Genomic DNA, 18,342 nt, shown 5'->3' with positions numbered 1-18,342 from the left:
GCGACCGGAAGCAACATAGAGACGCCCGAATATACGTCATCAGGATACACATTGACCAATCAGCTTCAGCAATGGAGCGTGCAAAACACCAATGAGCTTCTGTCTTGCTGGAGGGTCGGCTTTGGGCGGAAGTTGCTTTGTTGACCGGGAGAAACGAGATGGGGGTGAAGCTGGAGATATTTCGGGTCAGTGGACACAGGAGTGGATTGGGAGGCTGAGCAGGGGATCTTCCTGGATCTGAAGATGAGGCTGGAAATGGGGGTCTTAAAAGAAAGAGGGTGCTCCAAGGAGAAAGCTCTTAAGATTTGAGAGGGACCTTTCTGGTTGGAAATCCAGGAGAGGGGACGCTGGGTTGGGGGGGAGGTTCTCAGATTTGGGTTTCTGGGTTTGGGGGCTGTGAGAGGGCTGGTCCGAGGAAAGACCTCAGAGAGGGGTTGGCTGAGAAGGGGGCTCTAAAGAAGGAAGACTTAAGATCCTGGGGGAGCTCTCGGGCTTGTGGTGGGTGGGTGTCTATGATAGGGAGACTCCCAGACTTCGAGAAGTGGAGTTGAAGAGTGACGCCTCCTGGGTTTGGGGGTGCTCCCGGGATCTTAAGTGGGGATGAGTAATGAGGTCTCGAGGAGATGCTTTTGATTGTAGCTCGGGCCTCTGTATGTCTGTCTGTCTTTGAGAGGAAGACTCCAGCTCGGGGGGACTTTCAGGAATGAAGCCTCCTGGATTATAGGAGTTAGGTTTTAGGATGCGAGGTTTCCGTACCCTTGGTGGGAGTTCTGGGGTCCTTGGGTCGGCCCTAACGAGGCGCTTCTGGACTCTGAGGTTGGATGGGTCCCCCAGGCTCTGAGGAGCCTCTGCACATTGCTTGGGGGGAGGGGGGCGGTCACCTCACCCACCCTCTGCCATTCCAGATGATACTCTACCTCACTTTCCCTGTGGCGATGTTCTGGGTTTCCAATCAGGCCGAGTGGTTTGAGGGCTACGTCATACAGCGCAAGGTGGGCATAAGAGGAGCGTTCGAGGGTTCACTCCAGGGGTGGGAGAGGGTGCGGGGCACCAATCTGCTGGGGACCAATGTCTGCCTCCCATGAGCTGACCCTACCCTGGTGTGGGGCTCTGGAGGCTCTTGGCTTGTGTCCCAGTTGTGACTTTTCCTTACAGAGGGAGCTGTGGACACCTGAGAAGGTAAGTGATCTCATCTTCTTCCTGCCAGAGGGATGGAGGAGGCTGGATGCCTGTGTCCGGGATGGGTTTCAGGTGAAAATTTTAGGCCAGGTGCAGTGGCTCATGGCTGTAATCCCAGGGCATGGGAGGCCGAGGTGGGTGGATCACTTGAGGTCAGGAGTTCAAGACCAGCCTGGCCAACATGGCGAAACCCCATGTCTACAAAAATACAAAAATTAGCCGGGTGTGATGGCAGGTGCCTATAATTCCAGTTGCTCGGGAGACTGAGGGAGGAGAATCACGTGAACCCCAGAGGCAGAGGTTGCAGTGAGCCCAAGATCGCGCCACTGCACTCCAGCCTGGGCAATAGAGCAAGACTTCGTCTCAAAAAGGAACATTTTACTCTCAGCCATGAGTAAGGAACCGAGAGCAGAGGAGGAGATGGTTTCCTTATTGCCTTCTCCTGGAAGAGTGAAGCGGATCCCCCTTGGACCCCTTTGTCATTGGCAGGGGGCTTCCAATGAAGACACTGAAACCTGAAGCCGTGGTCTGGGGCAGTGTGGTGGGAGAGTGGTAGAGGGATCCCGGCTCAGCGCTGAGGTGTGTGCCCCTCCCCCCTTCCTGTCCCACCCACTTCTCCACCCATAGCTTCAAGAGATAGAAGAATTCAAAGAGAGGGTACGGAAGCGGCGGGAGGAGAAGCTTCTTCGCGATGCCCAGCAGAAATCCTGAGGCCTCCAAGTGGGAGTCCTAGCCCCTCCCCTGATGAAATATACGCATACTCAGTTCCTTGTTACTCATAGAAGTGTTTTATTCTTTTATCAGTTTTTGGGGGCCGAGTAAGGCCCAGGATGCCTCAGGCCCTCAGGGGGCTTGTGTCGGGGGCTGGGGGCTGCTGTTCCGACGGAAGCCAAGAGCGGTCGGGTCCTGAGGGGTGAGCAGGGGTTGGGGACTGAGGGTCCCAGCTCGTTTCTGCGCTCCGTCCTGTGGATGAAGAGGGGTCAGCCAGGGGGAGGGCTCAAGGGCAGTGCCAGCCAGAGGTGGCGAACGTTGGAGAGAGGGTGTGGGTGGGCACCGTGTCCCACCTCATCCTGAGCACTGGTCTATGTTTACCTTCAATATCTGCCATTTAGGGTGGCATTTGAGCGTGAGGTGGCAGGTCTTGGGACCCTCACTGGGGTCCTGATCAGAACCCAAGCTTTGTGTATGTGTGAAGTCAACACATGTGAGTATGCAGATGTGTGTGTGTAAATAAATAAATAAATATATATATATATATCTCCTATGCGTGAGCTCACGTGCCCTCCTCCCTGAGGTATCCTCCTAGGAGGGGGTCCTGTTTTCTCCCTTTGGCCTCCCCAGAACCTTTAGACTTGGGGGCAGGAGCCACAAGTTCCAGCCATGGGTCTGACACTAGCATGGCCCCTATATAACCTTGGGCCCCTCTAGCCGCTGCCTGGGCCTTGGTCCTCCCATCTGAAGTCAGGGCAGCGGATGGACAGAGGTGGGGCAGGCCCTGTTCCCTCCCGGCTGGGGTGGAGGGCAGGATTGGAGAGCACTGCCTGGTGGGTTTCTCCTCGGCATCGCCAGAACATCACCTACCTTGGGCCCCACGGGCTGGAAGCCGGGCAGGCTGCTGACTGTCACACGTTGGTCATCCATGCGGCGGCCCTGGGTGCTGGCCAGCATGTCCATGAGGCTGTCCATCTCAGGGTTGGGGTCGCTCTCTGCGTGGACATTCACAGACTTGGGAGGACACAGCCGGACTGGGGGCCCCCAACCCTACCCCTTCACCCCCATGCAGATGCTTCAGGGTGCACCACCGCCTCCCACACGCCGTGCCCCCAGGCCCTCCAGATGACTACTGGCCCTGCACTCGCACCCTGTTCACGCCCCATGGACAGCACCCCTGGGCCCGTGCTCACGGCTCTTGGTGGTCTGGCCCGGCCCGGCCTGCAGTGAACAGCGCTGCCCCTCCATCCGGTCACCCTGCACGTGGCTCAGCAGATTGAAGAAGCCCTCCTGGTCTGGGGAGCCCGCCTGCGGGCAGACCCGCTCAGTCCGGTTGCCCCTTCAGCTTGGGGACCCCTCCCCAACCTTCCCAGCCAGCCTGCTCACACCCGACCCCGGGGCCTGCTGTCCCCTCTTCCTCAGCTCTCACCATGGTCCCCGCCGATCCACTCTGCAGAGCTGTTCTGGATGAGACATGAGTCTCCTTCCCAATCCCGGCCCCCGCCCCCGGGGCCCCGGCCGGCAGTGCCACTTCACGTGGTACCGTCTCAAGGGACAGGCTCCGATGCCAGTGTCCTGCCGTCCTAGATTGGGGCCTGATGAGCATGGCCTGGGAGCTGGGACACGAGTCAGGGAAACATGGCCCAGGAGCTACCCCCAGGTCCCAGCATCTCCCATCAATAGGGGTCCACACAGAGAGCCCTGCCCTCTGCCCTGGGGCCTGGCACTCAGACCCCCAAGCCCACCAGCCCCTTTCTACAGCCACAACTGGGTCAGGGGGTCCTAGGAGACTCACTCGCTAATTAGGTGCCCTACAAACTAATTAGTCTTGTCAATCATGGGCTCTGAGACCTTGAGCTGGGGTTGGGGTGGGGGCAGGGCCTTCTCACCTCGGCACAGGGGTCTGAGCCCTCCTCCGGCTTCTCCTCCTGATCCATCATGTCCCTGGACTCCGGTCACTTTCCTGCTGGCCTCTGCCCCGGCCCAGTGCCAGAGAGGGCCTTTTAAACGTCCGGGACGTGGGGGTGTGGATTCCCCCATCCCCAAATCCCCAGCTCATGCCCCATCTGCTCCCACCCAAGCTTAAGCCCCATAAAGATCATCCAGATAATTGTTTGCCCACAACGATGCCTGATCTGGCATGGGGGGTAGGGGGCAGGGCGACCGGAGCTTGAACCTCGCTGGGCCCAGCAGCAGTGACCGGACCCCAAGGACTCCCGGGTGTGATGTCACGAAAGGCCTGAGCAGCGTCCCCACAGTTGGAGAAGGGAAGCCAACAGAGTAGGGTGGTAGCTGGCTTAGGTGAGGACTTGGCAGGTGTCCCCACCCGGCCACCCAGGTCCTCCCACTGGCTCCTGGAAGGGCAGCTGCCACCTGCAGTCAATAGAGAAAGAAGAGGTTGGAGTCAAAGGCCCCTTCCCTCCCTCCCTCCCTCTCTCTCTGCACCTGCCTCAGATGCCACCCTAGCACCAGCTCTGTCTCCTTGGCAGCAAGTCAAGGGGTCTCCCAGCCACCCTTCCCTTGACTCACTGTCCCTGGAGCCTGGCTGCCTGCCCCAGAGCCCAAAACAAGAAAGTCTGGGGTCTCCTGTTCCCACACCACCCAAATGCCAGGTTGAGCTATCTCCTATCGATCACCCCAGCCCCAGGTGGAAACAGGAGGTGAGACTCCCTGGGGACAGGCAGGCGGGGAGAGGACGTCCCTGCCTTCTTCCCCAAGCCACTGTGGCTTTCCCTCGGTGCCCGAGAAGGGGATGCCACTGGGAAGTCCCCATCCCCTTCCCTGCACTCCCCAAGATGCCTTTACAGAAACCAGTGAAAGTTTCATCTCAGAATGAATGGACTGCCCTATCACCACCTCTGTCCGAGTCTCCCCTGTTCCACAAAGGGCCAAGTTCACGCTCTTTCCCTCTATGCCAACCAAGTGTCCCCCTCCTCAGCACAAGTATCCCTTTCCTAGGCCTGCCAGAACAAAGTGTCACAGACCAGATGGCTTAAAGCAACGTAAGTTGACTTTTATCATGTATTTTTATATAGAGATGAGGTCTCACTATATTGCCCAGGCTAGTCTCAAACTCCTGCGTTCATGTGTTCCTCCGGCCTGGGCCTCCCAAAGTGCTGGGATTACAGGCATGAGCCACCATGCTCAGCCTTTAAAATGTTTTTTTAACAGAAATGTATTGAGCCAACGTTCCAGAGCCCAGAGCCTGAAATGAAGGTGTTGGCAGAGCTGTGCTCCCTCTGAAAACCAGGTCTCAGGAGCCCTCTTTGTCCCTCCCTGGCTTTTGGCAGCGGCCTGCCGTCCTTGGTGTCCTTGGCTTGTCACTGCAGCTCTTCACTCCCTGCCTCCGTGGTCACATGGCATTCTCCCTCTGTGTCCTGGTCTTCATATACCCATTCCCCCACTTCCCAACCACCTACCCAGAATCAGGCAGCCATATAACTATCTTACAAGGACACCAGTGATATTGCATTAGGAGCCCATCCTACTTCAATGTGGCCTCATGCTCACTGCTAATATCTATAATGACCCCATTACAAATAAGGTCCTATTGTGGGGTATTGGGGATTAGAACTTCATATCTTGTGGGGGTTGGGGTGGAGTGATTGGCCGTATCAGCTCTCCCTCCCCTCAAGAGGTCCAGCTGAGAAGCTGGAGGCGGTCCTGTCTTCCGTCCTTCCCCTCAGGATCTGGAGGGTTCCCTGCCTTCCCCTGCTCAGAACTCTTCCCTTGCGTTTTATCTTCTCAAGACCAAACCCAAACCCCTTGGGGTCGTGGAAATGTTCTGAAGTGGATTGTGGTAATGGACACCCAACTCCAAAAATACTAAAGGCCATTGACTTACGCACTTTAGGTCAGCAACTTGTATGGTATGTGAATTATATCTCAGTAAAGCTGTTAAAAAAGGAGGAAGGGGCAGGGTGTGGTGGCTCATACCTAAAATCCTAACACTTTGGGAGGCCAAGGCAGGAGGATCCCTTGAGCCCAGGAGTTTGATACCAGCCTGGGCAACATAGGGAGACCCTGTCTCTTAACAACGACAACAACAACAACAAAATCAGCTGGGCGAGGTGGTCCCAGCTACTTGGGAGGCTGAGGTGGAAGAATCCCTTGAGCTCAGGAAGCAACAGAGCGAGACCCTGTCTCTTTACACAACAAAAACAAACAAAAACGGGGAGGAGGGAGAAGAAGGAAGAAAGGAAGGGAAAAGGAGAGGAAAGGAAGAAATAGCTCAAACTCCTACCTACGGTCACCAGCCGTCCTGGTTTGCCTGTGACTGTCCTATTTTTAGCACTGAAAGTCCTGCATCCTGGCACTGGGATGGGTCAGTCTGACCTTGTCCTACAGAACTCTGGCCCCTACTGCCCCCACCCTCCAGCCTTCTTAAGCTCGGGGCCCCTCCCTTCTCTACCTGGACATGCTGTGTTGATGCTTCTAGAATTCATTCAGGGATAATGTCAAAAGGCTGCTTCTTCAGAGAGGTCCTTGGGGGTCACCCTCAATAAAGTCCCCTCCCACTCCTACCTTTCATGGCACTTGCTGTCACATCAGTTTATTTCCTTTAGGGCAGCATGGATCCTTTCCTTTCTCCGCCAGACCTTCGGGTCTGATTCACTCTCTGTGTCCCGTGTAAGTGGCAGGGGTCTTGGTACCTTCATCAACACGGCAGAGCGAAGGAACCAGCTCAGACCCATAAGAGTCTGTTTACACACATACCTCACACCTTAATTTGGAGACCTCATTTTTGTATGGGTGCTGCGGGGGCTGTGCCTTCCAAGTAACAGGACACACAGCAGAAGCAGCTCCTGAAATTCCAAGTTGAGTGTGTGTGTGTGTGTGTGTGTGTGTGTGTGTGTGTGTGTGTGTGTGTATGTGTTTGCAAGCATTTGAGGGCCTCACTCACCCCATGTGTGTATCAGCATGTTAATTCGATTGTTGGTCCACAAGGGTAAGTGTGGCGCCTCCCGGAAGAGGGTAAGGCTGTGACAAGTGCTCCCCAGGGACAGGCTCCTGGCTGGAATCCCAGCAGGCTCACTCGTCGTGGCCTTGGATTAGGGATCGCGCTAAGCCTCGGTTTCCTTATCGGCACCGCAGTCCAGGTCGGGGCATCGGGCAGGGCTGAATGAAAATTATGTCCAGGTGCCGGCACACAAGAGGTCTCCAGGCCTCCTGAATCCATCAAAAGTTATCCAAGACGGCTGCTGCTGCTGCCTCTAAACCCTGAAGTACAGAAGACAAGTGGGTCAAGATCCCAGGCCCAGACGGTGGCGGCCTGGTGGCATCGAGTGGGCGCGTGTATCTTGCAGTCACCGAACCTTCCAGGGAAGATGGAGGGATTATTGCCCTGCGATCCCGCTTCGCACGCAAGCCAGGAAGTGTGTGTCTGAACTCCCGTCTGTGAGCGTGTCATCGAGGTGTGCCCCTCCAGCGACTTCGTGCTCGGCTGCGCGGACGCACCTGCCTGTCCTCTCCGCCAGGGACTCAACTTCCTGGGCCTGGGCGAGAACCGACGGCGGGGAGGGGCCAGGTGCGCAGGGGGCGGGATCAGGGCCCGCGGGGCGGGGTCCACGTGGGTGACGCGCGGGGCCACGCCCCCACCTTGGGACACACCCGGAAGCGGCGACAGCGGCGCCCCTCGGGGAAGATGGCGCCCTCGGGGCTGAAGGCGGTGGTGGGGGAAAGTGAGTGCCTCTCCAGGGCCGGGCTCTGGCGTCCCGTGGGGGATCGGGGTCGGGGGCGCACGGGCTCTGGGACCCTGGGTTCGTGGCGGCTAGGAGTTGGGAGCCGGGCTGGGCGTCCGAGCACCTGACCCTCGAGGGGGCGGGCGGGGACGGGTTCCCAGCTGGACGCCCCTGCTCGCCAGTACTAGAGCACAACAAAATTGGGGGGCCGGACTCCGGAGACCCAAAGGGGACGGGTAGAGGGTGGCGTAGGCTGGGGCGCGGACTCCTGGGCCTCTTAGGGTGCCTGCTGGGGGAGGAGGGCACAGCTGGATGCCCACACTCTAGGATCTCTTAAGCTGGGCAAAGTTCTGGGGCTGGACTCTTGGGACCTCCTGGGGCTCTGATCAGCGACCCCAGATGCTGTGAGCGCTCAGGGGACATGTCCAGGCCCCACGGGGGTGGTGTAGGGGGTGCCTTCCTCCTTGCCTCATTCCCAGGAGCGCCTTGCAGCTGGAGGACCCAGACGTCCAGGCCTCACCGGCCCCCGTTCTTGGGGGAAGGGTGGAAGGCGCCTCTTCCTCCACCCCGGGGAGTTCCGGCCTCAGCTGCTCCTTCCGCCCTGGCCTCCTTGATAACAGTGGACATGACACAGTGGACGTGGCTGGGCGGGGCCACCCCGTTACTTCTCTCCACTCTCTCCTCTAGGCAGGGCAGTCTGTAGCTCAAAACCCTTTAATTGGGGGAGATTGGAAAAACAGTGATTCCATTTTACAGATGAGGAAACTGAGGCCGAAGGTCGGTGGGCTAGCCTCAGCTAGGCATGCCTCAGAGCTGGGAACCAGGGGTCCTACATTTTAGACCAGGGTTGGGGGACTGGCTGAAACCCATACAGCAGGAATACTTGAGGCAGCAGGTGGGGAATCGGAGAGCCTGGCTCTAGAGGCAGATAGAGCTGTGGATGATCCCGGCTCTCCACTTTTCATTCATCTAAAATACGTTTATCGAGTGGCACCTTTTGACCCGGCACTCTGCCACTTAAACACTCAGAATGCTTAGGTGAGTTGCATGTTGCCTAAGAATCTGTTTCCCTGTCTGTACATTGGGGGTGTCCCCAGAAGCCACCTCGCAGAACTGGGGGGTAAAAATAAATGGTTCCCGTGTAGTGTCTCATGCCTGTAATCCCAGCACTTTGGGAGGCCGAGGCAGGAGGATTGCTTGAGGCCAGAAGTTTGAGACCAGCTTGAGCAACATAGTGAGACCCCATCTATACCGAAATAAAAATAAATTAGCTGTGGGTGGTACACACACCTGTAGTCCCAGCTACTTGGAAGGCAGAGGCGAGAGGATCGCTGGCTCCCAGGAGTTGGAGGCTGCAGTGAGTTACGATCACACCAGTGCGCTTTAGCCTAGGTGACAGAGTGAGACCCTCCTCTCTTAGAAAGAGTAAATGGGAATTAAGATGGGGGTTCAGCCGCAAGGCTGAGAAGGCTTGGGGCAGTGGTGGGATCAGAGAACCAGCGTTCTGACCCCTCCCCTCCCTTCCCTGCAGAAATTCTGAGCGGAGTTATTCGGAGTGTCAAGAAGGATGGGGAGTGGAAGGTAGGGGCAAGGAAGATGGCTGGGTACCCAGAGGCAGCCCCTCATCAAGCCCATGGGGAAGACTCTGAATGTGGAACCCCCGAGAACTGCCTGTCCACATGGGTGGAGTTGGGTGAATGGGTCCTGGGTCCTCCCGCCCAGCCAGGCCTTGAAACTGCCCCTCCCACTGCCTTGGCCCCTCCTGGGGCCAGCTGTGGCCTCTTCCGCCTGCTCCTCCGTCCATCTGTCCATCCATCTGGACAGGTGCTTATCATGGATCACCCAAGCATGCGCATCTTGTCTTCCTGCTGCAAAATGTCAGACATCCTGGCTGAGGGCATCACCAGTGAGTGAATGCGTCCCAGTGAGATGGGACCTGAGTGTGGGAACCCCTGACTGTGCCCCGCTCCCAGGGTTCAGCCCTTGAGTGTAGGATCCCCTCAAATCGTCCAGAACTCCCAAGTACGCAGCTCCCTGCAGGGACAGCCTTGATCATGTGACCAAGTCAATTTCCTAAATGTTGCAAGCTGACCGCAGGAGCCCATGGATTGCAGACCTCCCCTGCAGGACTCCCTGGCTGCAGCCCCTTCCTAACCGTGCAGCCCCTGTGTGGAGCGCTGTGTGGGACTCCCAGGGTGGACTCCGGATGTGAGGCCCCAAGAATGCAGAGCCTTCTATGGGTGACCCCAGGAGGTGCCCCAGTCACTTTGCCATTGAGGGACAGGTGCTGAGGGAGCCTGTCCTCTCAGAACCTCAGTTTCCCTGTCTGTAAATTGGGGAACCCGGTTTGGAACCCAGTTGGCTGCACAGCCCCCAAGTGTGCAGAACCCTGCCGTGTGACTCTTAGCTGGGTGACCCCGAGGTATGTTTCTCCTGCAGTCCCTCCTAAGCATCCACTCCCCCTCCCCAAGCCTCCAACTCCCCATACCTGAGACTCCCCATGTGGCCCTTCCTGGATGCCACCCACCTGTGTCCCTTCCTCTGTTCCTACTAGTTGTTGAAGACATCAACAAACGGCGAGAACCCATTCCCAGCCTGGAGGCCATTTATTTGCTGAGCCCAACGGAGAAGGTGCCTACATGAATGAGCGTGTGTATGCGTGTGCATGTGTGTACATGTGCCTGTGCGCATGTGCATGGGTATGTGTGCGTGCATGTGTGAGTGCGTGTGTGTATGTGTGTGCATCTGTGTATGCGTGTGCACGTGTATGCATGTGTGTATGTGTGTGCATGTGTGTCTGTGTGTCTGCATGTGCATGTGTGTCTGTGTGTCTGTGCATGTGCATGTGTGTGCGCGCATGTGTCTGCGTGTGTGTGCGTGTGTGTGTGTCTTGTGTTTGTGCATGTGTGCCCATGTGGATGCGACACTAGTGTGCATGTGCACATATGCATGACCCTGTCCATCCATGTTTGCATATGGTGGCAGATAGGAGGTGGCTGGGAGGCCTGGGCAGACAATGAACCTGGGTGTGCAAGCTCAGGCCCAGAGAGTGACCCACCTTCCCCAGTCGGTTCAGGCCCTGATCGCAGACTTCCGGGGGACCCCGACCTTCACCTACAAAGCGGCCCATATCTTCTTCACCGACAGTGAGTGAGGAGAGCCCAGGGTGTTGGCGGGTGGGGCGAAGAGGTGTGGGGGCTGCTCTGGCCTGATACCCCACTCCTGCCTCACCCCAGCCTGCCCCGAGCCCCTGTTCAGTGAGCTGGGCCGCTCTCGTCTGGCAAAGGTGGTGAAGACATTGAAGGAGATTCACCTTGCCTTCCTCCCCTACGAGGCCCAGGTACGGCCCGGGCTCATCCTGGGCAGGGGGTGGGGATTTGTGACCAAATGTCCCCTGTTCTCTCAGAAACAGACACTGAGGCTGGGCGCAGTGGCTCACACCTGTAATCCCAGCACTGTGGGAGGCCAGGGCAGGAGGATCGCTGGGGGCCAGGAGCTGGAGATGAGCCTGGGTACAGGGCAAGACCCCGTCTCTTAAAAAGAAAAAAAAAAAAAAAAAGAAATTAGCCTGGCGTGGTGGCGTGCACCTGTAGTCCTAGCTACTCAGGGGGCTGGGGTGGGAGGGTCGCTTGAGCCTGGGAGGTTGAGGCTGCAACGAGCTCTGATTGCACTGCTGGCCTCCAGTCTGGGCGACAGAGCGAGATCCTGTCTCAAAAACAGATACATAAAGTAAAATTTAAAAAAGGGGAGGCACCCACAGAGTCCAAGGAGCTCTTGCCTTGATTTCTATCCCCCGGGGCCCCTGCAGGGGGCAGCATAGAGCGCACCGTGGGGTTGTCCAGCCAGCCTAAAGGACAGGGGCTGGGGTATTTATCCACTGACTCCTCCAGGCATGGGTTTAGGGTTGACCTGGGCCTGCCTCCAAGTTGGCAAAGCAGGCTTCAGGGACCAGGGACAGCTCCCAGGAGGTGCAGGTGGCGGCAGTGGGAAGCGGGGCAGGTGTGCACCTGCAGCGACAACCCTGGTGCTTCTATCCCCCTCCTTGCCCAGGTGTTCTCCCTTGATGCCCCCCATAGCACCTACAACCTCTACTGCCCCTTCCGGGCAGGGGAGCGTGTGCGACAGCTCGAGGTGCTGGCCCAGCAGATTGCCACGCTGTGCGCCACACTGCAGGAGTACCCGGCCATCCGCTACCGCAAGTGGGAACCCCACCGAGCCCTACCCCGATGCCGCCCCCTCCCGCTTAACCACGAGCAGCACCTAACCTTTAACCTCTCTTGTGACCCCAGCCCCGGCCCTCACCCTGGTCCCTGTCTCCCACCTTCAAAACCCATCCTTGACCCCATCCCCTGATGATGTCCCCCATGTCTGGCCTCCCCACCAGGGGCCCAGAGGACACAGCCCAGTTGGCCCATGCCGTCCTGGCCAAGCTGAACACCTTCAAGGCAGACACTCCCAGTCTGGGCGAGGTAAGGGGGCGTGCTTGGGAGGTGAGGGGCAGCCCCAGCCAGCTCAGGGTCAGTGCCTCATTCCTGCCCTAAACCCCACCCCAGGGCCCAGAGAAAACCCGCTCCCAGCTGCTGATCATGGACCGGGCGGCTGACCCCGTGTCCCCACTACTGCATGAGCTCACGTTCCAGGCCATGGCCTATGATCTGCTGGACATAGAGCAGGACACATACAGGTCTGCAGACTTGGAAGCCGCCCCCATCCTTGCCACCGACCTGGTTCCCCAGTCCTCAGCTCCCCTGACCCCCAGGCTCCTTCCATCCTCCCCAGATATGAGACCACCGGGCTGAGCGAGGCGCGGGAGAAGGCCGTCCTGCTGGACGAAGACGATGACTTGTGGGTGGAGCTTCGCCACATGCACATCGCAGACGTGTCCAAGTGCGTGCACATGGCAGCCGGATCCCCCCTTCCCCTCCCCCACTGTGGGCCTGGTAGCGGCCCTGGGATCCCTGGCTGCTCCCAGGTCTTTGGCCCTCATGAGCACCCCTCAGTGTGACTCCAGACTGGCCTCCAGTTTCACCCCACCTCCCCTTGTGCCCCCTGAGTGGGCTTACCCATGGCCGGGTGCAGGGACACATGACCTCTGGCTCCTCTCCCCTCATTCTCACCCCTGCCCACCCTCATGGCCAGGAAGGTCACGGAGCTCCTGAGGACCTTCTGTGAGAGCAAGAGGCTGACCACGGACAAGGTACGGGCAGACCCAGGTCACCAAAGGCGCCAGTGGAAGGAAGCCCCTCCCCATGGGGGCAGGGTCACAGCCTGGATTTTGAGCCTGGAGTGAGGCCCAGGCGGGCATTGCCTGGCCTTGCCCCCCCACTTCCTACCCTCTTCCCCCTACTTCCCCAGGCCAACATCAAAGACCTGTCCCAGATCCTGAAAAAGATGCCGCAGTACCAGAAGGAGCTGAATAAGGTACGCTTGGGTGGGCAGGGAGTGGGGGCACCTTGGCCCCTCAACCCCATGCTCTGTCTGCATTCTGCCTTGACTCAGCCTTTGTTACCCCCCAACTCCCACCCTGCCCCCCGCAGTATTCTACGCACCTGCATCTAGCAGATGATTGCATGAAGCACTTCAAGGGCTCGGTGGAGAAGCTGTGTAGTGTGGAGCAGGTGGGGCGGGGCCTGCGGGGGGCGGGGGCGATGGTCCTGCCGGGGCAGTGTGTTGGGGAGGGGCTGAACTGTAGAGATGGGGGGGTCTAGGGGAGGGGCAGGGTTTGTGGAGAGGTGGAGGGGCCTTGGAGAGAGGTGGGACCTGGTGGGAAAGGAAGGGGGTCTTGTGGAGAAACGATCCTAGGATGAGGGTGTGGCCTGTGCCTGGGTGGATGGGGCCCTGGAGAGGTGGGACCTGGGTGAGGGGCAGAGCCTTGGACAGATGGTCCCAGGACAGGGGTGTGGCCTGTACATAGGTGGGTGGGACCTTGGAGAGGTAGGCAGAGTCTTGGAGAGGTGGGACCTGGGAGAGGGGCAGAGCCTTGGAGAGGTGGGACCTGGGAGAGGGGCGGAACCTTGAAGAGGTGGGACCTGAGTGAAGGGCAGAGCCTTGGAGAGGTGGGACCTGGGTGAGGGGCGGAGCCTTGGAGAGGTGGGACCTGGGAGGGGGTGAAGTGTTAGAGAGGTGGGACCTGGGAGAGGGGTGGAGCCTTGGAGAGGTGGGACCTGGATGAGGGGTGGAAACTTGGAGAGATAGGACCTGGGTGAGGGGTGGAGCTTTGGAGAGGTGGGACCTGAGTCAGTGGTGGGGCCTTGGAGAGGTAGGACCTGGGAGAGGGGTAGAGCCGTGGAGAGGTGGGACCTGGGTGAGGGGCGGAACCTTGGAGAGCTGGAACCTGGATGAGGGGTGGAAACTTGGAGAGATAGGACCTGGGTGAGGGGTGGAGCTTTGGAGAGGTGGGACCTGGGTGAGGGATGGAGCCTTGGAGAGGTGGTCTCAGGATAGGGGTGTGGCCTGTGCATAGGTGGGCAGGGCCTTGGAAAGGTGGGACCTGGGTGAGGAGCAGGGCCTGTGGAGAGACTGTCCCTGGACAGGGGTGGGACCTTGAGACCTGGTGCTGAGATGAGGTAGGACCCAAATGTCTTCTTGCCAAGGATCCTGGGCATGTCCCTGGCCTGCCTACCCCTGGGGACGTCCCTGGCCTGCCTCTCCCATCCCCTTCCCTGACACATAGCGGCCGCTGGATGGCTGACCCCGTGCCCGCAGGACCTGGCCATGGGCTCCGACGTGGAGGGGGAAAAGATCAAGGACTCCATGAAGCTGATCGTGCCGGTGTTGCTGGACGCGGCGGTGCCTGCCTACGACAAGATCCGGGTCCTGCTGCTCTACATCCTCCTTCGCAATGGTGGGTGGGGGCTGTGGGGAGTTGGAACGCCCCCATTTGCCAGGGTCTCCCACAATCCTGGGAACTGCTGAACCCCACAGCTCTCCTTGGGTCATTTCCACTCACCGGGCTCACCAACCCCCACAGCTACCCCTCTGGACCCGGGAACCCTCCTCCATTGGCTTGGGGATTCCTCCATTGAGGTGAGGGCTCCCTGCTGACATGGAAACCCTCACATCTATGATTCCTATAGATGTGGGGCTCCCTCAGCTCATCTGGAGGAGCCCCTGATCTACCCCCTCCAGGTTCCCCACTCTTGCTCACACTAGCCCAGGGTCCTAAGGCCCTCCCCACTGCAAGATTCTCCCATCAGAGTCCTGGGAGCTCCTCAGCCCACCCCAAATTCCCCTAAACCTGGGAACCCACCTGGCCGCTGCCTCCACCCCTCCCATCCCCGTCCCCTAGGTGTGAGTGAGGAGAACCTGGCCAAGCTGATCCAGCATGCCAATGTACAGGCGCACAGCAGCCTCATCCGCAACCTGGAGCAGCTGGGAGGCACTGTCACCAACCCTGGGGTACGCCAGGAGCGGGCGTGGGGGGACTCTGGGAGAGGGCGTGGATCACGGCCGGGGCCCTGCAAGGCAGAGGGCCAGTGGTGCACAGGCATGGTGTGGTTCCTGGCATGGTGTGGTTGCTGGGAGGCCAAAAGCAGTGTTTCAGGTCTGGTCTGGGGCCCAGAGGATGCTGGGGCCTCCCCCAGTCCGAGCTCACACAATAGGCAGGGGGAGAGAATGGGCGCTGCCACGCTGGTCCTGGCAGTGGTGCGGTTGGGGACGGGTGGTCTGAGTGCTAGAGGCAGGGAGTAGGGTCTACTCCCTAGTGTAGGGGCTACAGCACACTATCTGGGCTCCCAGGGGTCTCTGAGGGCCCCCCGCACCCATCTAGCACCCGCACACAGCCATGTGTGTGCTTTACTCTTGGGTGAACCTCTCCTGTCTCTCTGGCCCTGTGCGTCCCCCTCCACAGTGCCCTCACCCTGTCCCCATCTCTCCCCCATCCCTCATCCATCTCGCTGTGCACCGTTTCTCTGTGTCTATCTCTCCATCTCTTACCCTTCTCTCTGCCTTCCCCTTTCTCTCTGTTCTCTGTCTCGTTCCCCTCCCCTCTCTGTGCCCCTCCTGTCCCCGTCTTCCTCTCTCTGTGTTTCCTGCTTCATCTCTTGTCTCTCTCCTTGCCTTCATACTTTGTCTCACTGCCTCTTATCTCTTTGCCTATCTCTGCCTCTGTCTCTCTGTCTCGCTCGCTCTCCCTTTGGCTCTGTCTCTCTCTGGCTCAGTTTCTCTCTCTCGCTGTCTCGCTGTCTCGGTCTCTCACTCTCTCTCACTCTCTTGCTCTCTGTTCCACTTCCCCATCTTTGCCTGCCGTCCCCCACCCCACCAGCCACACCAGGGCCAACCCCTCTGTGACCAGCCTCCTTCCCCTTAATCCTCCTGCGGCCCTCCCTGCCCCACCTGTAGGGCTCAGGGACCTCCAGCCGGCTGGAGCCGAGAGAGCGCATGGAGCCCACCTATCAGCTGTCCCGCTGGACCCCGGTCATCAAGGACGTAATGGAGGTACTGGGTGGGCAGGTCAGGATGGAGGCCAGCCCTCCGCATCAGCTGGCAGCTCAGCCTCCCTCCTGCCAAGGCGCTAAGCCTCAGGGCTTAGGGGAAAATGCTCATCGCTGGCACTCCCTTGGCACCGATCTGCTCTGCCGAGGGGGGCACGCCAAGCCTGCAGCTGAGGAATTGGGGCGACATCGGGGCCTGTGCTGGGGAGCCTCACTTCCTCCCTACCTGCTGGCTGCCTCCTCTATATCTCTGTAGTCTGTTCGCCTGCCCCCCAGGACCCCCCTGAGCCCCAGCCCTGGCCTTTCCCAGGATCCCGGGGCAGCACCATCCAATAGTAATGGGCCGGGCGGCTTCCTGCTTCCTCCTTGTTCCTCTAAGAGCCCCGGCTCCTCCTGCTGCCTGGGGGCCAGAGACCTGGGCCTCCTCATCCCCACGGACCTTGAATACCCGGACTTCTGGGGCTCCGAGGGGCTGAGAGTCCAGACTCTGGGTTCCCCAAAGGGCTGCGGGTATTGACTGATGGTCCCCAAGGGCCTGGAGGCCCAGACTACTGGGTCCCCAAGGAATTATGGGTTTAGACTTCTGGGTCCCCAAGGAGTTACGGAATTAGATTCGTGGGTTCCCAGTGAGTATGGGTCTAGCTTTCTAGGTCCCCAATGGCCTGGAGGCCTAGACTCCTGGGTCCCCCAGAGGCAGCTGGTGGAGATGTTGGTTCCTGTCTGCCAGGATCTTGGCCCCTGAATACCCTGTGGGGGGCACTCCTGACCCCGGGCCCATGCCTGGGGTTCCTCCCCTCACCCCCGTCTCGGCCACCAGGACGCCGTGGAGGACCGGCTGGACAGGAACGTGTGGCCCTTCGTATCCGACCCCGCCCCCACGGCCAGCTCCCAGGCCGCCGTCAGGTGAGGCCCCGAGGTCACCCCCACCCACGCCTGGGTCTGTGTTAGTGGGCGGCCTGGCGGCGGTGAGGACCTCCTGCCTGGACTTTTCTGCCCCTGCCCTGCAGTGCCCGCTTCGGTCACTGGCACAAGAACAAGGCCGGCGTAGAGGCCCGGGCGGGCCCCCGGCTCATCGTGTACATCATGGGCGGTGTGGCCATGTCGGAGATGAGGGCCGCCTACGAGGTGACCAGGGCCACCGAGGGCAAGTGGGAGGTGCTCATTGGTAAGTCACCAGGACTGGGACCCTGGGGCTCCAAGGCTTGGCTTCCCGGGAGCTGGACTTGGACCTTCTAGGTTCCTAGACTCCAGAGTCCTTCCAGTCAGGGACCTGGTTTGCCGAGGGACAGGGACAGCTCCACACCAGCTGGGACCCTGGCGGGAGCCTGTCAAAGACAAAGGCAGTGTCCCCCAACATCGTCTCCAAACCTCTGCTCCTGCACAGGCTCTTCACACATCCTCACCCCGACCCGCTTCCTGGATGACCTGAAGACGCTGGACCAGAAGCTGGAGGACATTGCCCTGCCCTGACCCCTGGACCTGCCCCCTACCCCTCCCTTTCCAGAGAAATAAACTATTCCCATCTCTCTGCCAGCCAGCGCCCGCCTCATTTTCTTTCCAAGGGATCCCCTGGGAGTTGTGCTGAGCCAGGCCTGTGCCCCAGGCCCCACCAACCCCTATTATCCTCTCAGAAGGAGAATTAGCCTCTCCCTGCCCCCCAGGGCATCTCAAGCCCTTGTGGAGGTTAAGAACTTGGACTTTTGGCAGGGCACGGTGGCTCACGCCTGTAATCCCAGCACTTTGGGAGGCCAAGGTGGGAGGATCACTTGAGGTCAGGACTTCAAGACTAGCCTCGCCAACATGGTGAAAACCCATCTCTACTAAAAATACAAAACAACTAGCTGGACGTCGTGGTGTGCACCTGTAGTCCCAGCTGCTTGGGAGGCTGAGGCAGGAGAATCGCTTGAACCCACAAGGTGGAGGCCTCAGTGAGCTGAGATCGCGCCTCCGCACTTCAGCCTGGGCGACAAAGCGAGACTCTCCGTCTCAAAAAAAAAAAAAAATTGAACTCTCGTTTGAATACCGGCTCTAAGATTTTCCAGCAGTGAGGCCCTGGCCAACTTACGGGGTTCCCAATCTAAAAACAGGGAGCCCAAAATAGCAGCTGCTTTTGCAGAGGAGAGAACAGAGATAGCGCAGGAAGGCTGGTGGCGTGCAAGCGTGACAGCTGCTGCTACCCCATTTTCACTGGAACCATTTTGGCTGCTCCATTCATATTGTTATTAACAAGCAGAATGGACCCTGGAACTCCAATCCCCCTAGGACTGTTCCAAGGGGTCCTGTAAGCTGTTCAGCTTCTGATGTATTCATGTGAGGCACACAACAAACTCTGCTTTCTC

General features: G+C 59.1%; 3 protein-coding genes across 6 annotated transcripts in view; 2 read left to right on the top strand and 1 right to left on the bottom strand.

Moving 5' to 3' along the window:
* The window catches only part of STXBP2 (syntaxin binding protein 2), a 29,236-nt gene extending 11,700 nt beyond the window's left edge, over positions 1-17,536 (top strand). The window contains exons 3-21 of one of the 3 annotated variants that reach the window (XM_011982039.1): positions 7,535-7,571; positions 9,103-9,152; positions 9,396-9,477; positions 10,126-10,202; positions 10,639-10,717; positions 10,808-10,911; positions 11,622-11,770; positions 11,956-12,040; positions 12,125-12,255; positions 12,351-12,458; positions 12,711-12,768; positions 12,927-12,992; positions 13,109-13,189; positions 14,277-14,415; positions 14,860-14,969; positions 15,912-16,007; positions 16,821-16,906; positions 17,011-17,168; positions 17,388-17,536. In XM_011982039.1, the coding sequence (XP_011837429.1) occupies positions 7,535-7,571; positions 9,103-9,152; positions 9,396-9,477; positions 10,126-10,202; positions 10,639-10,717; positions 10,808-10,911; positions 11,622-11,770; positions 11,956-12,040; positions 12,125-12,255; positions 12,351-12,458; positions 12,711-12,768; positions 12,927-12,992; positions 13,109-13,189; positions 14,277-14,415; positions 14,860-14,969; positions 15,912-16,007; positions 16,821-16,906; positions 17,011-17,168; positions 17,388-17,473 (1,782 nt within the window). In that variant the 3' untranslated portion in view covers positions 17,474-17,536. Of the gene's footprint in view, positions 1-7,488; positions 7,572-9,102; positions 9,153-9,395; positions 9,478-10,125; positions 10,203-10,584; positions 10,718-10,807; positions 10,912-11,621; positions 11,771-11,955; positions 12,041-12,124; positions 12,256-12,350; positions 12,459-12,710; positions 12,769-12,926; positions 12,993-13,108; positions 13,190-14,276; positions 14,416-14,859; positions 14,970-15,911; positions 16,008-16,820; positions 16,907-17,010; positions 17,169-17,387 lie in introns of those variants that run through there. The other 2 variants (XM_011982040.1, XM_011982038.1) reach the window with 2 other exon arrangements.
* PET100 (PET100 homolog (S. cerevisiae)) lies at positions 64-1,958 on the top strand. Its single transcript, XM_011982035.1, has 4 exons — positions 64-185; positions 906-992; positions 1,156-1,179; positions 1,807-1,958. The coding sequence occupies exons 1-4, from the start codon at positions 159-161 to the stop codon at positions 1,888-1,890; spliced, it is 222 nt and encodes a 73-aa protein (XP_011837425.1). The 5' UTR covers positions 64-158; the 3' UTR covers positions 1,891-1,958.
* PCP2 (Purkinje cell protein 2) lies at positions 1,949-4,123 on the bottom strand. 2 transcript variants are annotated; one of them, XM_011982036.1, is made up of 4 exons: positions 3,780-4,123; positions 3,084-3,198; positions 2,761-2,885; positions 1,949-2,142 (listed from the first exon to the last, which is right to left on the bottom strand). In XM_011982036.1, the coding sequence occupies exons 1-4, from the start codon at positions 3,828-3,830 to the stop codon at positions 2,023-2,025; spliced, it is 411 nt and encodes a 136-aa protein (XP_011837426.1). In that variant the 5' UTR covers positions 3,831-4,123; the 3' UTR covers positions 1,949-2,022. The 2 variants fall into 2 exon arrangements, with proteins under 2 accessions (XP_011837426.1, XP_011837427.1); XM_011982037.1 differs by lacking the exon at positions 3,780-4,123 and adding an exon at positions 3,320-3,373.
* Positions 17,537-18,342: the final 806 nt, after the last annotated feature.

This window comes from Mandrillus leucophaeus, unplaced genomic scaffold, assembly GCF_000951045.1.
Source record: "Mandrillus leucophaeus isolate KB7577 unplaced genomic scaffold, Mleu.le_1.0 Scaffold234, whole genome shotgun sequence".
In the NCBI taxonomy this organism is placed as follows: domain Eukaryota; kingdom Metazoa; phylum Chordata; class Mammalia; order Primates; family Cercopithecidae; genus Mandrillus; species Mandrillus leucophaeus.
Note: the sequence above shows the minus strand (reverse complement) of the source record. Positions and strands in the feature narration are given on the sequence as shown.